At 43.7% G+C, this 18,924-nt stretch overlaps 1 protein-coding gene across 1 annotated transcript in view; it reads right to left on the bottom strand.

Annotated features, from left to right (window-relative positions):
- The window catches only part of macf1a (microtubule actin crosslinking factor 1a), a 115,457-nt gene extending 97,403 nt beyond the window's left edge, over positions 1 to 18,054 (bottom strand). The window contains exons 1-16 of the mRNA XM_087835198.1: positions 16,117 to 18,054; positions 8,780 to 8,946; positions 8,341 to 8,453; positions 7,164 to 7,270; positions 6,638 to 6,757; positions 5,541 to 5,636; positions 4,773 to 4,900; positions 4,590 to 4,683; positions 3,953 to 4,107; positions 2,902 to 3,196; positions 2,463 to 2,591; positions 2,300 to 2,377; positions 1,198 to 1,359; positions 916 to 1,020; positions 366 to 461; positions 121 to 246 (exon numbers count right to left, since the gene is read on the bottom strand). Coding sequence (XP_087691324.1) covers positions 121 to 246; positions 366 to 461; positions 916 to 1,020; positions 1,198 to 1,359; positions 2,300 to 2,377; positions 2,463 to 2,591; positions 2,902 to 3,196; positions 3,953 to 4,107; positions 4,590 to 4,683; positions 4,773 to 4,900; positions 5,541 to 5,636; positions 6,638 to 6,757; positions 7,164 to 7,270; positions 8,341 to 8,453; positions 8,780 to 8,946; positions 16,117 to 17,331 — 3,186 coding nt within the window. The 5' untranslated portion in view covers positions 17,332 to 18,054. The remainder of the gene's footprint in view (positions 1 to 120; positions 247 to 365; positions 462 to 915; positions 1,021 to 1,197; positions 1,360 to 2,299; positions 2,378 to 2,462; positions 2,592 to 2,901; positions 3,197 to 3,952; positions 4,108 to 4,589; positions 4,684 to 4,772; positions 4,901 to 5,540; positions 5,637 to 6,637; positions 6,758 to 7,163; positions 7,271 to 8,340; positions 8,454 to 8,779; positions 8,947 to 16,116) is intronic.
- Between the last annotated feature and the right edge of the window lie 870 nt (positions 18,055 to 18,924).

The raw sequence follows: 18,924 nt of genomic DNA on the forward strand, positions 1-18,924 counted from the left end.
CTGCAGTAAATCTAGTGAAAATAAAAAAACACAGTCGGTCTTTCCTTCAGCACCATAAATCCGTCTGCCATAGAAGAAACTGAATATTATTCATAAGATAGAAAGCAAATGTGTAGATACCATTGAGTCCTGCAGCAGGTCTTCCAGTTTGCTGAGCCTGCTGTTCTTATCGCAGGTATATTGTCTCTTGATGGTTTCCTGGAGCTGGCGGAGGTATGACTCACAGTCCCGGGCGTCACTCATGAACTGACAAAAGTAAAAATGGATTTGCATTTAATAACACAAAATCATTTTAATATAAGCCTAATTATATATGTGGATGAATTCTTTTACCAAACTCAGAAAAATAAGAATTTCAACCTCACCTGGAAGTACGCTGTGTTGTCTTTGAGATGCTGCTCCACACACAAGCAGAGCTGGTCCACCCACTGCCACTGGGTCTGCAGGGCTGCACTGTAAGCCTGATAACAGGGAGATGGATGGATATTGAAAGTTGGTGCCATGCTAAACTTATGTAAGAGGTCTTTTAGGGGAAATAAGTGAGATTTTTACAGCCTCCGATCATATAAACTGCCTGCAATCTATCTGCAAGGCTCTAACTGGGATGTTAATCAGCACAGACAGAGTCAGCGTTTCACCCAGCCAGGGGTTTCTGGCTCTCAGTGGTGATAGGGGACAGGCAGCATTAGCATGAGACTGGTATGAAAACCATATCCCAAATGAGTGTAGCTACACCAGTATTTTAAAATGTACATAGTAATTCCTGCTCGTCGCCAAGGAAGTGCAAAGTGAATAAAAGAGCATTTTAACAAAAGCAACGTGGTTGATTTGTTCCAGACAAGCGAGCCACGGATACAGAAACCCAGCGTCTTTAAAGGTCATCCAGCCCGAATGAATAAAAATCATGAAATTCACCTCCACGGTCTGCTTGGCAGGATGGTTCTCCTGACACAGACGGCTGGCCGTTTCCTGGAGTGACCGCATCACATCTCGTTTTTCATCCAGCTCTAACCTCATTTCCTGCAGGCAGAACAGGAAGCGGGGAAGGTTAAAGGTGAAGACAAACAGTCTAATGCAAAGTTACTCTTTATATGTTGGGAGGTAAACAAGACTTTTATCTTGACTTTCAATACATGTGGAAACCAAGTGACGGAGGAAGCCGTCCGTGTGTGCGTCTCTCCTCTTCCTCACACTCACACTGTATAATTCTTTCTTTGCGTTCGTGTTGGTGTTGTTGTCGCTCCAGTCGTAGGCGATCTCCTCCTCCTCCCTCTCGTTGAGCCAGATCAGCTCGTCAGTGCATTGCGACACGAACATGTGCAGGCTCTCCAAGCTCCGCAGGCGCCATGACGAATGTTCCTATGGCAACCATACAAACAAAGCCCCATGCTAATCAGCAGAGCAGAAGCAAATACTACAAAAGGATCCCTCTTACTTGGAAGTTTGGATTACACTGACGATCCAGATGCATCTTCCCAGAAAACTAATGACAAACACTGCCCCATGTAAGAGCCCAATGTCCTGCATGTGATGGCAATTGTTTTAGTGCAAGTTGCCCAGGTACGCAGGTGTAGAAATATTTGCCTTTTCTTCACTTGTGGTGGGCAAAAGTAATTTAGAAAGACTCTGAAATAATGTCTATTTACAGAAATCATGACCTGGAGAGGTGGAGTAAATTTTCAGAAGTAAATAAATCTGAAAACCTTTTCATGAGCAGAGACCTCTTTTCTTTCTAACAAACTACACTCAATGAGCATCCATCTACACTTGACAGGATATAAACTCAACTGCAGCTCCCTCGGCTGAGCTGTAACGTTAGCCAGCCGCACATTTTATTTTGGTTGGTGACATAGACAGATGGATAAATGGCACTACAGGCTAGAAAAGAAATGCATAAATATTTCAAAGTGAGCTGTGCCTGTGGTTTATTTTCCCCTTCTTTGTCCTGAATGTTATTAATGCATTTAATACATTTAAAATAGCTTTTTTAGAGGTAAATCTACAAGCACAGACTTCTTAAAAACCCACAGAAGCCAGGAAGAAAATAAGCAGATTGAGAGGAATAAGTATGGATGTGATTAAAAATATATTATGGGATGAATAGAAAACAGAGGACACAGAGAAGAGACAGAAAGGGGGGACATTTAGGGGCAGCAGGAGAAGACAGCGCAGATGCAGATTTGTGCCACGCTGTAATGGGATTAACTGAGGATGCTGGGTGAGTTGGGGAAACAAAGAAGTGCAGAGGAACTCAAACACACGCAAACAAAGCCACAAGCCCCTCTGAGCTGAGACTGACCAGTAGTTTGCAGTATTGGTTCTCCAGCTTGGCCAGCGTCTCAGAGTAACTGCTCTTGAAGTTGGGAGAGACTTTAGCCTGGAGGAGAGAAAGAGAAGCCTCGTTACAAAGACCATCACTGCACAGACGCCCGTGTTCGCAAAGGGAGGAGGGATGCGTGAACCTCGTAGCTGCGTGCCTCCTGCAGGCTGTTCAGCAGCTCTTCAATCGCAGTGTGTATGTTGTTGTGCTCGTCGAGGTTTTTTTCTACAGAGGTGAGGTCTGCACCCCACTCGGCGCGCTCCAACAGCTCCTAAAACACAAACACAGAATGATTTACCCTTCCACTGAAAATTACAGATATTTTCCATTATATGTCTTTGAATGCTTTTAAGACCTCGCTTCAGTTGAATGTGATGTTTTTAGGCTTGTGACGACTTCTGAATCCATATATGACTTTTTTACAAATTCTAATTCATGTTTTATGATATTTAGGATGATTTAAATACATATTTCACCAAATTACTACATTTTATTTTCAGTATTTAAATAATTTAATAATAAAACAGTGTATAAAATAATCAGCAGTAAAAACAACAGCCCTAATTTTAAGAGAGGCTGACCTGCGTCTCCTCCACCCATCCGAGCAGCTCGTAGATGAACCTCAGGCTTCCTTCGTCCTCTGATGAAGACATGGCCACCAGCTGGGACCGAGCCATCGGTCGCCGCAGGAGTGCGGCTCCGACCGCTCCCACAGCTCCCAGCAGCGTCTGACCCAGAGACAGGCCCGTATCAGGGGGTCTCTGGTGGGTGTGCTCTGTCCCCGTGGTGCCCAGGGCCTGAGAGAAGTGGCCTTTCCTGTAGACGCTGGAGCACTGCAGTCTGAGGGAGACCAGCTCCTCTTGTAGGCGGGAAACTCTGATGACAGAAAAGGAAAAAAAGCACATAACTGATCACATCATTATAAACCTATGAAACATTTAATAATCTGTATGATCCTGCTACAAAGCTGAGTTCTTTTTAAAGGTACTGCTGCTTTAAAGGGCAGCACACAGTGGCAGATTTACAAAATGGTTGTTTCATTAGCTTTCATAACAGCAGTGCAAATTAGACGGAGCAGCGTGCTGATGAGACGCAAAATGGGGACACGCTTTCCATCATTTTTTGACACCACTGGTTTATATCAGCGAACACTAGATGCAGAGGAGGATACAATAGGTATTAATACAAAACAAAAACACAACAGGCAACTTGTTGACCTATAATGAGTAGCTTGTGTTCTCAGCTATTAATCTAAATTGTCCAGATCATAACAGTTAATTGAAGACTGCCGTGATAGAGCTGAAACTGCCTAAATCATTTTAGGTCTATAAAATAATGCAGAAATCACAAAAACTATAAGAAATTAAACCAACATTAAATTAAGGAATATAAAGAAATAAGAAAAGATTAAGGTTAAAAAATAATATTAATAAATAAATAAAATTAAATAGATTTATAGATAGCAATATTTTATAAAATAATTTTTTATATATATTTTTGGGACATTTAATTACTTAAAAAATAAAAAATAAAACAGAATCACTTACTGTTTGTATTAATTTTTGAAATGCTGGCATGTTTGGTCCTTCAAAAAGACCAAGCCACTGACTCCATCCCACCACCATGACTCACCTGAACACCAGCTGCTCCACCTGGTAGTATTTCTCATCTCTCAGGATTTTGAGCTCCTGGTAGAGTTGTTGAATCAGAGACTCGCAGTCCTGCAGGTAACAGGCCAGCTCTCTCTCGCACTGCACGCCCTCGCCGCTCTCCGCTCGAGACATGTCCTGGAGACCAGGGGAGGGATTATTGATCAGTTTTGTTTGGCTTTTCTGTTATTATGAAGTATGAGGAATTCGTGTTTACACAGAGATAAACTCAGTAAACAGTAAAGTGGAATCAAAGTGGACAGTAGCAAATACTAGCAGGAGCAATAAATTGAAAATAAATATATAAAAATCAGGGTACAAAGAAACTCCAGACCCAGCACATCACTTATTCTGTCTAACATCCCTTCGTTCAGGCAGGAAGTTGTGCTCAGGCCGAGGAACACAGTCAAAGGAAGGGGTGAGCATGTTTGCAGAGGGCAGGGGAAGTAGTGTGTAAATATTTACAGTCCCAAAAGAGCGCTCACGTTTACGGCTTGCTCACATTAACACCCTGTAAAATACTCGACCAAATTATTAAAGTTACCCAACATAAACCCAGGGACTCTGTGTGTGTGAGAGGAAATTAAATGGATGTGAAGTGAGAGAGGTTCAGCGCTCACAGCCTGGAGTGTGTTCTTAGCGAGGGTGAGTTTCTCCTCGCAGTCCAGAGACATGTTCTGGATCTTATTGGCTCTCTGGAGCAGCAGGTCTAGCCTGTAAATGCACACAGAAGATGATGAAAAAAAAATGGTATCAGCAGATTTAATTATATGCAACATGTGAATAGATTTGTGTGTGTGTACCTTTCCACAGCTGGCCGGAGAACCTTTTCTCTCTCCAGCATCTCCAGGATGAGTTTACCCCAATCCTCCTCCAGGTCATTGGGATGAAGGCCCTGAGGAAGCTTAATGCGACCAAACTCTATCCACACCTGGAATAAACAAACACACGCAGTGTAAATACATGCCACACATCCCAACATCTGTTAGTACAAGCCAGCTATGGTTTCCACATTTTTCATAATTGTTTGGAGGGTCATTCTTTTAAATAACGCTCCCATTAAATCAGATTGCATCGGAGTACTTCTAGAAAACTAAAATAAAAGCTGGTACAGTCTGTGGAGGCAGCTTTTTAACAGAGCTCGCTAAGTTCATATGGTCACCTCTACCTCCTAAAAATCCAAAGCCGTGAAGCTCAAGACGAGGCTTCAAAGTGGGACGCGCTACCAAAGCCATTACATCAGTGACCCCATTTATGAGCAATCATAAGTCACGCCGCAGAAAAACCCCGGTAACATCAGCTGAGTGAGAATAAAATGGAAACTATTATCGGCTATCATGTGTTTGTTTACAATCAAACAATCTGCTGCTTTGATAACAGCTCGACGAAAGAAACGACTTCGCTCCGGGAGGCGAACGTGTGACTCAGCGCACACAAACACGCTGCCAACAATGTTCTCTAACTTCCTCTCGTGGACACAATCCCCCTGAGCTCGACCTCATGATGCACGGAAAGTGGCCAAGTGCTGGTCGCCTTTTCCTTCCTCGTCTCCACTCTTCATTTGTTCTTACCTCCAGCAGTTTGTAGAGGTGTTCGATGTGACTTTTCTCCATCTCCTTCGCGGGGATCTCCGTCTCTTTGAAATGGACGTACTCATTGTAAAGTGCCTGAAGAAGGAGAGAAACAGGTGCTGGTGAGCGTTATGGAGTCGGTGTTAACGCAGGCTTTGTTTGAAGCCAGCACCTGTTTTCAAAGGTTACAGCTTCCTAATTACCGAGTCATTCGTGACGTGAATCGGCTCTTTTTCTCCACATCTCGAGACACTTCGTCAACCATTATTCTTTCTACTTCAATCTAACACCTTCTTCTGCAAACTAACTCACCGACTCGTCCTTTATTTCGCCTTTAATCTGAATACACTGCTGTGTGAAGTTTCCCACATTATTAAACCCTTCTATTCTCCCTCCTTGTGTCCTCCCTTTATTTGCTCTCTCAAGGTTTCACTGAAATTGTTTGTCAGCTTCCTTATTCAAGGCTACACGTCTGTGGGATTGCAGATACAAAGCTGGGAAGACATACAGGGATTCGATTACCACCACAGTCAAATGCATTCATGTTGCTGTCACCAGCTAGAATGCAGCTAAATCTGTATGTCACCAATTTTCCCAATGCTGGGTGAAACATTACACATTTTAATTGCTGTTTGTCGGTTTATCAGCAACATTATGCAAAAACCACCAAACTGAATCTCATAAAACTTGGAGAAGTGCAGCGTGAGCAAAGTAGAGACTCGTAAAATCTGGTGTGGGTGCAGATCAAAGAGCGGGTCTAGGAATTATCATAATTTCTATTTAATATAACAAGATTGAGCTTCTTTTTTCATAGACTTACAAACCATCAGACAAATTGAATGAAACTTGGAGAGCAAGGCCAAAGAACGAACTCGTTAAATTCTGGCTTGTGTCCAGATCACATTATTAGGAATAATAAAGTTCGAGGGATGGGTACCGACCTTACGGAGGGAAGCCCTGAGTGCTCTTCTAATATATAATTTAGAATAATGATCACTTCAACTTACTCGAGTCTCCTTTATTTGGCTTATTAGGTGGTTTTCTTAAACATGGACTCTCGCACATCTGAATATTTAAAAGAAAACTGTCGTGTTCACCTTGAGTTCTACGGGGTTTTGTGGGAAGTTCTTGTTGGCCATGAGGGCCGTATGCTGGCGGCTCCACTGGAGCAGAGACGAGAACCTGGACTGGTACTCCGACCAGCGCTGATCCACCTCCTGAGGATGGGGGAGAGAAAGAAAATGTCGCAGACGTGACAGAAGCTGTTCATTAGTGGGAAATCATGCATCACACATTCACACACTGCCTGGCAACAGGTAGGCTGGCTCATAATGAATGGCTGGAACAGTTTTAAATTAACTGCATGATTATTTAAAGGTTTTGGCTCATTACTCAAAAAGGTCCACAGTGAACTAATAATATCCTGCCTAAATGTATTCATGTTTTAATGTTGACAGGATATGGAGGAACAGAACTGCAGCAATGTGCTACGAACTGCACTGCATGCATGCTAACAAATCACATGGAGTCCTGGGAAGTGTAGTGCATGCTTTAAACTGAACAAATTATAAATAAATAAATAAATAAATAATGGCATGAATGGTAAACAAGACCGTGACGTACGTGTGCGCCGATGCCCTCTCCACCCTCGGGGATTTTAGGGAAGGCATCGTAGATTGAAGAGACGTAAGTGATGACTGACTTCTCGTCTGGAGAGGGAACATCAACGTCTGGGGAGAAAATGAGAGGGGATGAAGTGAAAAGCTGCGGGAATTATGCAGATAGTTTGGTGCTTGTTACATTATCAGTTAGAGAGAGAGAGAAAAAAAAACAGCCTCTGAGGTTTTCAGATATTTGGCTCAGTGTTAAACCCAAACCCACACGTGAATCAATTAATGATCTGTAACCATAAATCAAGCAGCCAGTAAGATTTAGGAAGGCTCGGTGTTTATATCAACATTTTCACAGCAGTGTCCGTCTGTAACAAGATAAACGGAACAATTAAGTTGCATCTGAAGTACCGACTTTCAGTCTTGAACTGTTTGAGAGACTGACGAAAAGCATTACGTAGTCTATTTTCTGAGGCTCAAATGTACCCGTTTCTTGGACAGGCATGTAGCATTTTTCATGATTTTATTCATAAATTAAGCAGATCAAAGGTTTGGGAATAAGTCCAAGTCCTGCAGTTGTATCTGGAAACTTGATGTGAAATCAAAACACGGGGTCAAAAGAGGCCTTCCAAGTGAAACAGGCCGTCTATTCAGATCTGTTGTGGTGGTAAAATGTGAAAAAAAAAAACTAAACCAAACTGTCAATTAAAGCAAAAATAATCACTTAATATAAGCCTTATAAATGCAACAGAGGGAAAAATACAGGCTGCAGAAACATCTCAACATGTTTCTTTGTGCCAACAAACACTTCTCTAAGGTCTCAGGAGGTCCTCAGCAGCTTTTCCTGGAATGACTGCTCTATGATGAGTCTTTGAGGCGTTTTGCTTCAGGGGAAACAGATCAAAATATATAAAAGGGTTTTCCACACAGAGCCAGGGTCTGGAGCTAGAGCCATTAAAGATACAGTTGTAAATATCAAAGTGTATGCTTGTGGGTCATTACTGGTTGCCTGGAAGGTTGGCAAGCTTTCAAAATAAAAGCTGGAAGACAAAAGGACAGCCTAATTTGAATTTCGAGTTTACACCTTTCGTTAAATATAAGAAGCTCATTTAGTAAAACACTGAAGACCTGTCTGTGCTCGGCCATGAACGAGCTGGCCAGATGACTCAACAGTGGATCAACAGTCTCACCCTCAGCATCCAGCAGTCTGGTCACACCTAACGACTCAGCAATCTCGAAGGCCTGCTCCAGGTTCTCACGGTTACTCTGCCGTGACACCACCTCCATGTCGATCAGGTCGGGTCTGAAAAAGGAGTTGGAACAAAAAAAAGCTTTGTTTTGCTTTTTTCCTGTTTGTTTGCGGTCGTCAGACTCTGATCTGATCTGATCTGCGTCTGCTGTGAAAATATCACCGAACATTAGCATGAGATCATGAATTACTGAGCTTGTCTGATGATTTCAGATCAGATTAAGATCAAACCACTTTAATCACACAACCAGATACATTGTCACAAGTATTTGTTGAAACTATATATACCATTTTGACATCACCAATTAATATTTTGTGTGTTGAAGTCAGTCTGTGTGTCTCTCAGAAGGACATTTTAATCACGCCCTTCGTCGTCTAACCTGTATCTGTGCAGCAGAGCGTTGAACATGCGTCCGTCGCTCCACGATGAGGTGAAGTTGACGCAGCGCAGGCCGGGGTAGCCTTCTATCGCCTGCTGGCTCCATAACAGCAGCTTCTCTTTGGCTGTGAGGTCAGCTGACTCGCCGCACACGTAGATTTCTGAAATCTGAGGGAGAGAGAGAGAGACGGGGTTACGACTGGGATTCGCCATCCCCCCCTCACCTCTGCAGAGCTGTGGTCTGAGAGTCAAAATGTTTCGGGCTTCGTTGCCAAATGTACTGAAACACATTAAAACAATATTCAGACTCACGAACACAAATCTAATCAGGATCCAGCATGTGGGGATTTTTCTCATTATTTTCTGTGCACCGATGCATTCAGCCTCTCTCCCTCAGCTTCATTACAGACACACAGACGCAGCTACAGTGAGTTGGCAGAAACGTCCGTGTGCGCTCTCTCCCTCTCTGTATGAAACTAACTCACTGCAGAGATTTTATTTCCTTTTATTCAACCCGCTCGCTCTTTTCAGACCATCGCTTTCCTGACACTTAATGACGGAGTGCATGTGTGATATCTGGATGCGTTCGTTTCAGAGGCGTTTTTATTAATGTTTATTAATGCCTTCTCCCATTTCCTGTCTGCAGCGTCTACAGTCTATCCTGCTCATTAGCTCACTTACACCCCCCCCCCGCCCAACCCTGTTCATCTGTCTCATGCCCCCCCGCCCAACCTCGATCTGTCTCTTCAGTTTTTCATGTCCTTTCATCTGCTCTGCTTCATATTCTGATCAATCTGCTCCTCCTTCTCATCCTCTTCCTCCTCTACATAAACTCAGAGTCCTCGTATCGTCTCCCCTGCTGTTTGTTTCACGGAGTTCAGAGACGACGTCAAATGCACACGATCTGTCGGTTAAATATGTGAAACAAAATGCACTTGGCCACAAATAGGTTTGATTTTTGCATCGTCAGTGGGCCTTTACCAGTAATTGTTTAGATTAAGCTTGTTTCTTTTTAAAACATTGGGGATCCTTAAATTGCGCTTGTAGTAACTAACTGAAAAAAATTAATTATTTTTTAATAATTTGGGAACTAAGACGCCTAAACACTATTAATTTTCACAAACAAAAGAAGACATTTAACAGCCTTTAACCAGCCAGCTCCGGAGCACAAAACCCATGAGAGTTTTCAGTCTCGTGTATTCACAGCGAGCCAGAGGTTGTCGTCCTCCACTAAGGAGCTCCCTGAATTACATTAGCAAGAATTTCCAAATGGGAGAGCACGACTCATGCCAACTACCTTCCGTAATGACAGCTTCAGATAAACTTCCTATAAACTGTATATAAACTATGAACACAGCTTCCAGTTCTGAAAAGTGACACCAGTATAAAAGAGTTTAAAACCACATAAGTACTGTACACAGGTGTCAACTCTCTTTAAACACTGTTCTGATGGGTTTATAATCTCAGTCTTACTGAATAGAACAAGAAGTTAATTTCCTACATTACAGTTCAATTTATTGTCTGAATGGATGACAAAGCAGAGTGAGTGTGCTCTACTGCGTGTGTGAGCATGCATTTTCCCCTCACTTGTCATCTGGTTTCAAAAAGCTAAAACTGCAATGCCAATCACCAGTGTGGATGTCATGGTGGTCATGCCCATCTTTAATGTACAGTCTATAGTCGTGATCTGATTCTACTAACATTTCAGGAGTCTGTGTGTGCAAACGCCTCTAAACACAACAGATGCAGCAGCACACAGCTCCTGAAAGCTCTTCTAATGACGTGCATGCTTATTAGGGGTGGGTCTAAAAGAAAGTCTTCCACAAAGACTGACAGCTTCCTAACGCTTGGTTCGGTTCACTTAGCTACACGACCACTCAGCCATTTACCCCCCGCGTTCTTCTTCCTCTCAGTTGGAGCTCTTTGGATCCATCTGCCCAGAGCAACAAAGGCAGAGTGACGTATAGGCGGTTACTGTCAGTGCTAGGCTGCCGCTACTGTCATCTGTATTCTTCTGTCATCCCTCTTTCCCTAACTCAGCTACAGTCCAACACTCCACCCTCTCTCAGTCTTTCAGTTTCTCTCTCACTGCTGCTAATACAGAGCAGTATGAAAGTCCAGCGCGTGCCAGGAGACTGCAGCAACAGCCAAAAAGACGAGGAACGGGAGGGAGACGAGCAAGGTCGGCAGCAGCACTGTGCATGTATAGCTTCCAGCTTCTCGTAAAGTAACATCTATTGAGTCCTCATTCACTCAGTGAAAATGACATATGACAAAGATTCTGCATCACTAAAGGAGCCTCTCAACCACAATGTAAACAAAAAACTGAGACAAACAAACGCTTCTGCGACATGACAACTCGTCATTATTCACACCACACATGCCTGCACTGAGACATTAGGGCTACAGCGAGCAGGTTAGCATTTCTTACAGTTACTCCATGACTACACTGTCACTCAAACAGCAATCAACAAATATGTGTTTCGTGCCCATGCAGCCTCTTTTGCAGGGAAATGCAGAGCATCGACTCCTCCATCTTAATATTGACACTGCACTCTGTGTGAGGTCTGCATCTGTGCACAGAGCCTGCACTCCCACTGCTACAGCACTTCATCCTCTTTTCCCCATTGTGCACGTCTGCCCTTCTCTCATGCATCAGGTGAATTAGTAAGTTTCAGAAGCCTTCGAACACAGCTCGTTATTTTGTGAGCTGCAGTACAATTTCTGTCAGGCTATTTGCTGCAGAGATACGGGCGATAGCGCCTGATAAAGCAGGTGAACCTTGAGTTTACGATATGAATGAGGCTGCGTGAAGCATGAACAGCAGAACAAGAGTGTCCTTCAAGTCAGCCCACACTTCATAAATGCGTTTGCTTTAATCTACGGAGGATCAGAGGTGCCAAAAATCACAAAATAACTTTATAAAAATGATTCACTAAATCATTAAATCTCTCTCTTGCTTTTCTGCCCATTTATTTCCCCAACCTCTTACTTCTGCATCTCTTTATGCTCTCCTTCTTTAGTGTGCAGAGGAAAGGGTTGTCATTTAAAGCATGTCATATTGTCAGCTTTGAACCTATTGGCTCAAAATGAAACAGCAGAAATGGCTGAGACACCTACAGTAATGCGACTTAAAAAAAAAGAGACATTTTATAAAATTAATTCTTATTCAGAAATTTTGATTTTCAAAGTTTTGTTCCTCAATGATCAAAACAACAAAACTATACGTTTATTACTGCTATCTTGCTGTAAACAAGTCTGCTTAGCCCAGTAGTTTATGCCTTTTGCGAACAGTCTCCGCAGTCATTAAACCATGTCGGCTTAACATTTAGCTTTCCTAAATTAGTCTGTTGGGTATTCGGCTAACGAACGAAGACAAAACTGTTCAACTTTACAACTGTTTAATTAACTCGACCGAGTCTCCTGAAGCTCACAGAGTCTATAAAAATGTCCCCTGTAAACACAACTTCAATGTAATCATTTAATACAGTTTTCTTCTTTTCCCAATCATAAGTAAACAAACTCAAACTAAAAACTCAAACTTTCTGCCTCCATAATAACCGTGAAAACACGAATGACTGAATGAATGCGTGACATGGTGACATCAGCGTGGATCTTAACAGAGATTAAACTAAATAAAGGGATTTGAAACAACAAATTTGAACGTGTGAACAAGATACTCGCTAATTTCCACGCACAGTGAGTAAAGTTAAGATAAAGTACAGGTTAGTGTCAGGTCACATGCCATGCATGGCTTTTAATCTTCTCCAGTTGAGCTAAAGGCCTGATTATATGTTCACTAAACACAGTTTATCTTCACGGTATGTGCAGGTGTGAAGTGCGGGTATGAACATGTGAAGCTGTGACGCTCATGCGTGACCCAGCCGTGTGAACGTTACTCCAGCTAAAGTATAAACAGACGCACACAGATTAGAGATTAGATCAGGTAGCAGCAGTGCTCAGTGCAGCTATGATCCAGTCACAAGCATCCATGATCCACTAGCAGCCCCCTGGGGCTCTGGACCAGCCCTCTTTTAGAAACATGGCCTCTTTGAAGTTTGCAGGGAGAGGAGGGAGGAGAGGGAGGGGTGAGTGCTGGATAGGAAAAATAAAAAAAGAATAAAAGATGGATTAATTGATTTATTTGACTTAAACATGAAGCACCTCTGCAAAATCATGTTTAAAGGTTGAAAAGATGGATGGGTGCATGAAGGCCAGATAGATAAATGTTGGATGGATAGCTTCAGACACAGCAGGATGGGGGTAAACGGGTAAATTCGGGTGGTGTTTTCAGTGTGCGGTAGGAATCCCCTCTGGGCTCAATGAAGCAGCCGTCTCACTGATGAATGCACATTTCAAATCCCTTTTTTATGCAGACAAGGGCAACGCACACCCACACACAAAGGACAGCTGCACTTTAAACTGAACACAGACACATCCTGACACTCACCCACCGTGACGTGACGCAGGAGCACGCTCGACACACGAGTATTGATTAGCGCTGCCCAGTAAAGCAGCATTTTAAACCGGGGAACTCTGCAGAGTCGCGATCTATTGCAAACGTGTGTTTCTCATGACTCAGCAGCAGCTGTGCACCAAATGAGATCACGTACAGCCTAACGCAACCCGACAGCATCCCCTTACTGTACTGCCTTCAGCATGTGAAGGAGAAGTGAACAAACCACAGCAGCCGTGGTAAAAAAGTGCCCATCATCTTTAAGCTGTATTACTGCAGTGGCTGCAGCAGGCTCTCTTATTTTCAAGGTTAAGGAGAGCTGAGCAGCTGTAAGCTAGCAGAGGAAGCCTCCTTCTTTCTGTTTTGGATCACTCCTGCAAGTGTGTGCTGTAATAAGCCGAGGCCTGAGCAACAACAACACAACAACCAAGCATGTTTGCTTTTCAACACATTAAGTCGCTATTGCATCATCGACTTTTGGAGACTAATGTTTTATAGATTGATTCTCCTCTAGAAGCTCTTGTTATTTCTCAGTTATATCTGATCACATGTTAATGGGATTGCTGGTCTGCTATCAGAAAACAACACACTTAGCACTCAGATCTCAGCATCTGCACTATGGCTGGATTATGCAAAAGATTTAGAGCAGAACCGGCCCACCGGATGGTTTTGCAAAGTCTAAGAAATTGCAGAGAATTCATTGAAAATTCACATATTTCGATAAAATGCACGTCTATTCCTGGTGTGGTGACGCAAGCATTATCACACAGAAGTGGAAAGTTAAAGGAAAATTTAAGTTATTTCTAGATCTTAACTTCAAACTTGTTTGAATCACATTTAATACCATGTTGTTAAATTCCCAAATACTTTATATATTAAAAGTGTCGTACTCTGATCTGTAAATGGAACTGGACATACTATGATTAAATATTATCCAGTAGCTTTACTGGTCCATCACACTTGACACCAACATGGCCTGTATGTGGTCCATGACCTGAAACGAGTATGACACTCTGGTTTAGAGGCAGATTTATTTTTGAGATATGATATTGTGGCAGTAAAAGTAAATAACCTTCATGCTTCTGAACTTTTAGGACCTACTATGTGTTTGCAGTAGTAAACAATCCTGGCTCAGAAAGGGTTTTAGGGTTGTAGCATTAAGAGTAATCCCTGTTACTGTATAATAAAGAAATCTGTGCATTTTCCTGTTACTTCTGGCTACTTTATAGCTAAAAGTGTTTAATTTAGCAAGATTAAAGGAATATCAAATTAACAAAAGTGGTTAAAAAATACAATTTATTTCACTGCTTTGGATTTTTCTCTGGCTCTGGTTAAAACTTCTTTAATGAGGTGCCAAAACTTCCTGTAGGCAGGAAAAAGCCTTAGTCCCAAAGTCTCTTACCCAGCCAATTCTGAGTAAGATGCATATTAGGAACTGACTGAAATTAAAGTTCCAGCCACACATTTTCTACTGCTTATCTGGGTGGAGTCAGCAGACAAAGCAGAGGTGCCCAGACCTTCCTCTCCCCAGCCACCTCCTTCAGCTATTCTGGGGGAACGCCAAGGAGTTCCCAAACCAGCTAAGAGACTTAATCTCATCAGAGTGCCCTGGGTCTACCCTGGAGCTTCCGCTCAGTTGGACAAAATGAAACACCTCCTCTAAGAGACATCAAAGTCAGATCTCCGAACCCCTCCAGGGTGATTCACTGGTCCCACTATGGTCCTGCTCTGTGCTCCAGCCACAAGCTGTGGGCAGTAATCAAACAACTGAGGATATAAACGGGCAAAATTTTAGACCAGTGCATTCAAAGTTAACTGACTGAGGAATACAACTTGCATTTTATTAACCGCTGCATTTAAACCTCATAAACAATAGTGAGACATGCTGGTAGGAAAGGGCGAGTCTAGAAATTACAAAATGATATGATAAAAGCGTTGATATCTAATATTTCACTGAAGCTGAAGTTAACTGATCTCACTTTTCTGATTAACCCTGAATAACCGTTTCCAGCTAAAATCATTGGCGCTAGACCCAAACACAGATGTGCTGTGTGCTATTTAAAATGACAAGTTTCAGTTTACATTAAGAGGAAACCCTGTCATTTGAAGCAATGACCCTCCTCTGTCTCACACACACACAGCTTGTGCGCCTCTCACACTCTGACAGACGTCAGCAATGAGCGAGCATGAGAAAGGGAGGGCGCGGAGACGGATCCTGAGACTGAGGGGCACGGTCTGTGCTGCGCTGATTAGGCTGCAGGAACAAAGGCGGAAAGAACGGAGAGACTTATAGTGCTTTTCTAGAGCCGATAACGGCGCGCACACATAAACCTTCACGGCTGCAAACATGGTGCACACATGACAACAAAAGCACCCTTAAAAAAAGGAAAGAAAGATATCAAGTGCTGTGAATGGCTCTCTTAGCGCTACAGAACACCAGTTTGAAAAATGCTGCTCAACTCATAAACACTGCTCAGCAAACATCCGTGGTCAGTGACTAGAGTCCAAAAGTAAAACCATTCCCTTTTCCTTAGGAGCGGTGAGAAGTTCGGACACAGTAGATGTCACAATTAGGGCTAAAACTAACCGTGTTTAAATAAATTACTGTTAGTCTGTGAAATATCTGACAAATTCTGATACTTTAAAACCAAAATAATAATTATGATCTAATTAGTGAGCATGTTTCCATAATCTGCTAACTTCTTAATGTAGGGGCTCTGTACTTTTTGCACCTTTGGATCAATCATCCTGCCTTCCTGAAACCCTGCACTACCTGATCCGAGGATGGTATTTGCACATGTATGAAACTCTTGTTCACACCAGCTGTCTTGGATCTTTGTTTTTCTTGGCTTGAGGATTTGGATTGTGGTCAGGACACAAACCTGTGGCAGGCATTTCCTAGTTGCCTGATGCTGTAGGGACAGCGGGCTCTCAATCATGGAGTCCAGCCTCTCGGACGAGCTGCTGGTCAGCCCTCCCCAGTCTGTCTGACTGGGAGTGGTGCCCGCTGTTTCCGGAGAGGTCAGCGGCAGGTCGCTGGCATAGCCCGACTCCAAAAGAGACGCCCTCTCTTGTGCCCACGCTGGAGAGTCCAACCGAAATCCTTTGACAGCTGACGTCTCCTGCATGTGCAAGTAGCTTGAGGACGTGGGGAAATCCCCTGCAGATATTTTGGTTCTGCTTTTGTCCTTCTCAGACAGTTGGACTTTGAGAATATTCCCTGTAACTGGAGATGGTGTTGGAGGCTCTTTGTGGACCTCCACCTCTCCATCACTTCCACCCCTCCACACTGGAGAGCCATAGTCACTGGGGTACACCGTCCTCACCACACAGAGTTTACCGTCCACCTCCTTGATGTGGACCACACCTTTTCTGTCCCTGTCTGAAGGCGTCTTCACCACCTGTACAGCCCCTTCTCCTCCACCTTTCCCCCCTCCATGCTCCCTTTCATTTTTATCCTCTCTCCTGCCCTTGTCTTTTTTCTCCTTCTTCTGCCGGAGTATCCAAGGCTTCTCCAGGACCCCTTGGACTTTCTCCCTAACACGATAGACCCTCCCTCCGCCCGGAGTGGTGCTCCCCAGAGCTGGGGCTGTGTTGACTGGGGTGGTAGTGGTGGTTTGGCTCGGGATACTGGAGACATCTATGATTGCACTGACGGTGTCTTCCTCCCCTGGAAAGCAGAAGACCCCTTTCCAGGCTGGGCTGGGTTTGGGGGTCCCTTCAAGTAATATGTTGCCCAAAAGCCCCCCAGCACTGGTGCTCACAGAGCCGGGGGAAAGAGTATTGCTGTGGGGATTCGTTTTGGAATAATGTGTATCAGGCACTGTTATTTGAGTCCTAGCTCTGCTGTTAAAATCGGAACCAAATGTTTCTCTGACAGCAGCTTTTTCCTCCTCGTCTTCATCCTCCTCCTCCTCTTTTTCATCAGGCTCGAGGCTTCTCTGCCGCTCGCTGTCCTCTAGCTCTGCCTCGCCTTTCCTGCTCTTCTTGCCCTTGTGCTTACGTCTGAAACGCAGACGTTTCTTTGGTGAAAGTGGGGGGACTCCACCAAGCTCTCCCTCCCGTGGAGGCCGAACACAGCCCATGGAGTTCCCCATGACTTCAATGTCGATGAAGAAGAGCGTAGAAAAAAAAAGAAAGGCAGTTATTTTAGAAGAGAACCTAAAGTGATGCTCATTTAGGTTTATTCCACTTGTTTACAAAAAGAGGAACTGTAAGGCTCCCTCGTTAATCTGACCTATGAGGGTAGTTTCAAGTTAAGACGAGGAGGCTTTGCTCCATTTTCTGTGGCACTGTCTTAAATTTAACCCATTGAAAATAAAGGTGGAAGAAGAGAAAAAGTCTTTTCCTCAGGCAGTAATTGGTCCAATCACGTGGCAGGCCGTTGTGTCAAAGGAGCGCCACGTCCTTTATCTTTCCTCTGCCTGACCTCACTCAGACTCGGGTAGTGTAGTCGCCAGACACTCACTCTCTACGGACACAGGTTTACTCTTCCTGTTTGCTCAATCTGAAAAGACTTGTGGTTGGAGTCAAGGACATGAGGACACAGTTGTGTCAGCAGAGCCACACGAGGGAGGAAAATAAATTCAGTTTGGGTCAGATGTCTGATTTATCACGGGTCCTCTGGCAGGTGAGCTGTAACCTGGTGTAAGGGAAGCTGTCAGGCAGGATGATGAGTTGCTGGAGAGAGAAAAATATAGTACAGTCCAGTGCTGCTCAGCCCATTAGTGATAATCCAGTCTCACACGCACTGTATGCACCTGCAGGTGACAAGCAAAAGAACGGCAGAAATTCTGGGTCTCATCTCACTTCTCAGTTCAATGTTGTGATTCTGAGAGATGATGTGAGGAAAAACACTTTCGTCAGCTTCAGTTTCACCGCGATACTTCCATCATCAACAACCCAAAAACAGATTTAATGTCAGGTACAGGTGCTGGTGTTATCCAGGAGCTCTAGTATCTATCTGAGCTCATGAATTAATGATGCCCTCTCCTTCCCTGGTAATGTTGATACAGTGCAAGATAAGAGAAGTAAGATCAGTGGGAATCCCGTCCATCAATTTGCTCCTAGTGGAAGCAGTATTAATGGTGATGCTGTCGATATCCCTCGTGGTAATGGCACGCTCAGAGTCTCATTCTGTCGAGGCAGCGCACTGTCCAGACTGGTTGTGGCGGGCAGAGTGTGCAGTCAGCCAATGCCACTGCAGATTGCAGGAAGAATCAGCCAATACACTGACAGCTTCCTAAATACTCAAATCAGAGCATCAGCTTCCGCCTCGATGCTTCTCGTCATCCTCCCACGACTTACGCTGTTCACTGAGCTGCTTTCTCACATGATGTGTCAATTCTTCTGCCATGTGTCTGTTCAACATCCACACCTCGAGCTGCTGCTGTCAATACATCAGGATTCAAAACTGCTGGCATTAATTTCTCCTACTGACAGGATTGGCAGGAAAGTTGACAGTTTTTCTAGTGATTATCTGGGGTGACCAATGTAAATGCAGCTGTTAGCCTGAGCAGAGCATCTGTCTAAATCTGGAAGCAGACAAATACAGGCAGACTCCACCTTGAGCTCCCCAGACAGCTCAGCATCGCGTCTATCTCTGCTTTGAATACCTGGGCACAGACTGTCCCCAATTGATGTTAGATTCCCCGAGGATCAAAGTTGACTTGTGCTTCAGTACTATCCAA

Source organism: Neolamprologus brichardi, chromosome 22 (genome assembly GCF_056152115.1).
Source record: "Neolamprologus brichardi isolate AB-2024 chromosome 22, ASM5615211v1, whole genome shotgun sequence".
Lineage (NCBI taxonomy): Eukaryota > Metazoa > Chordata > Actinopteri > Cichliformes > Cichlidae > Neolamprologus > Neolamprologus brichardi.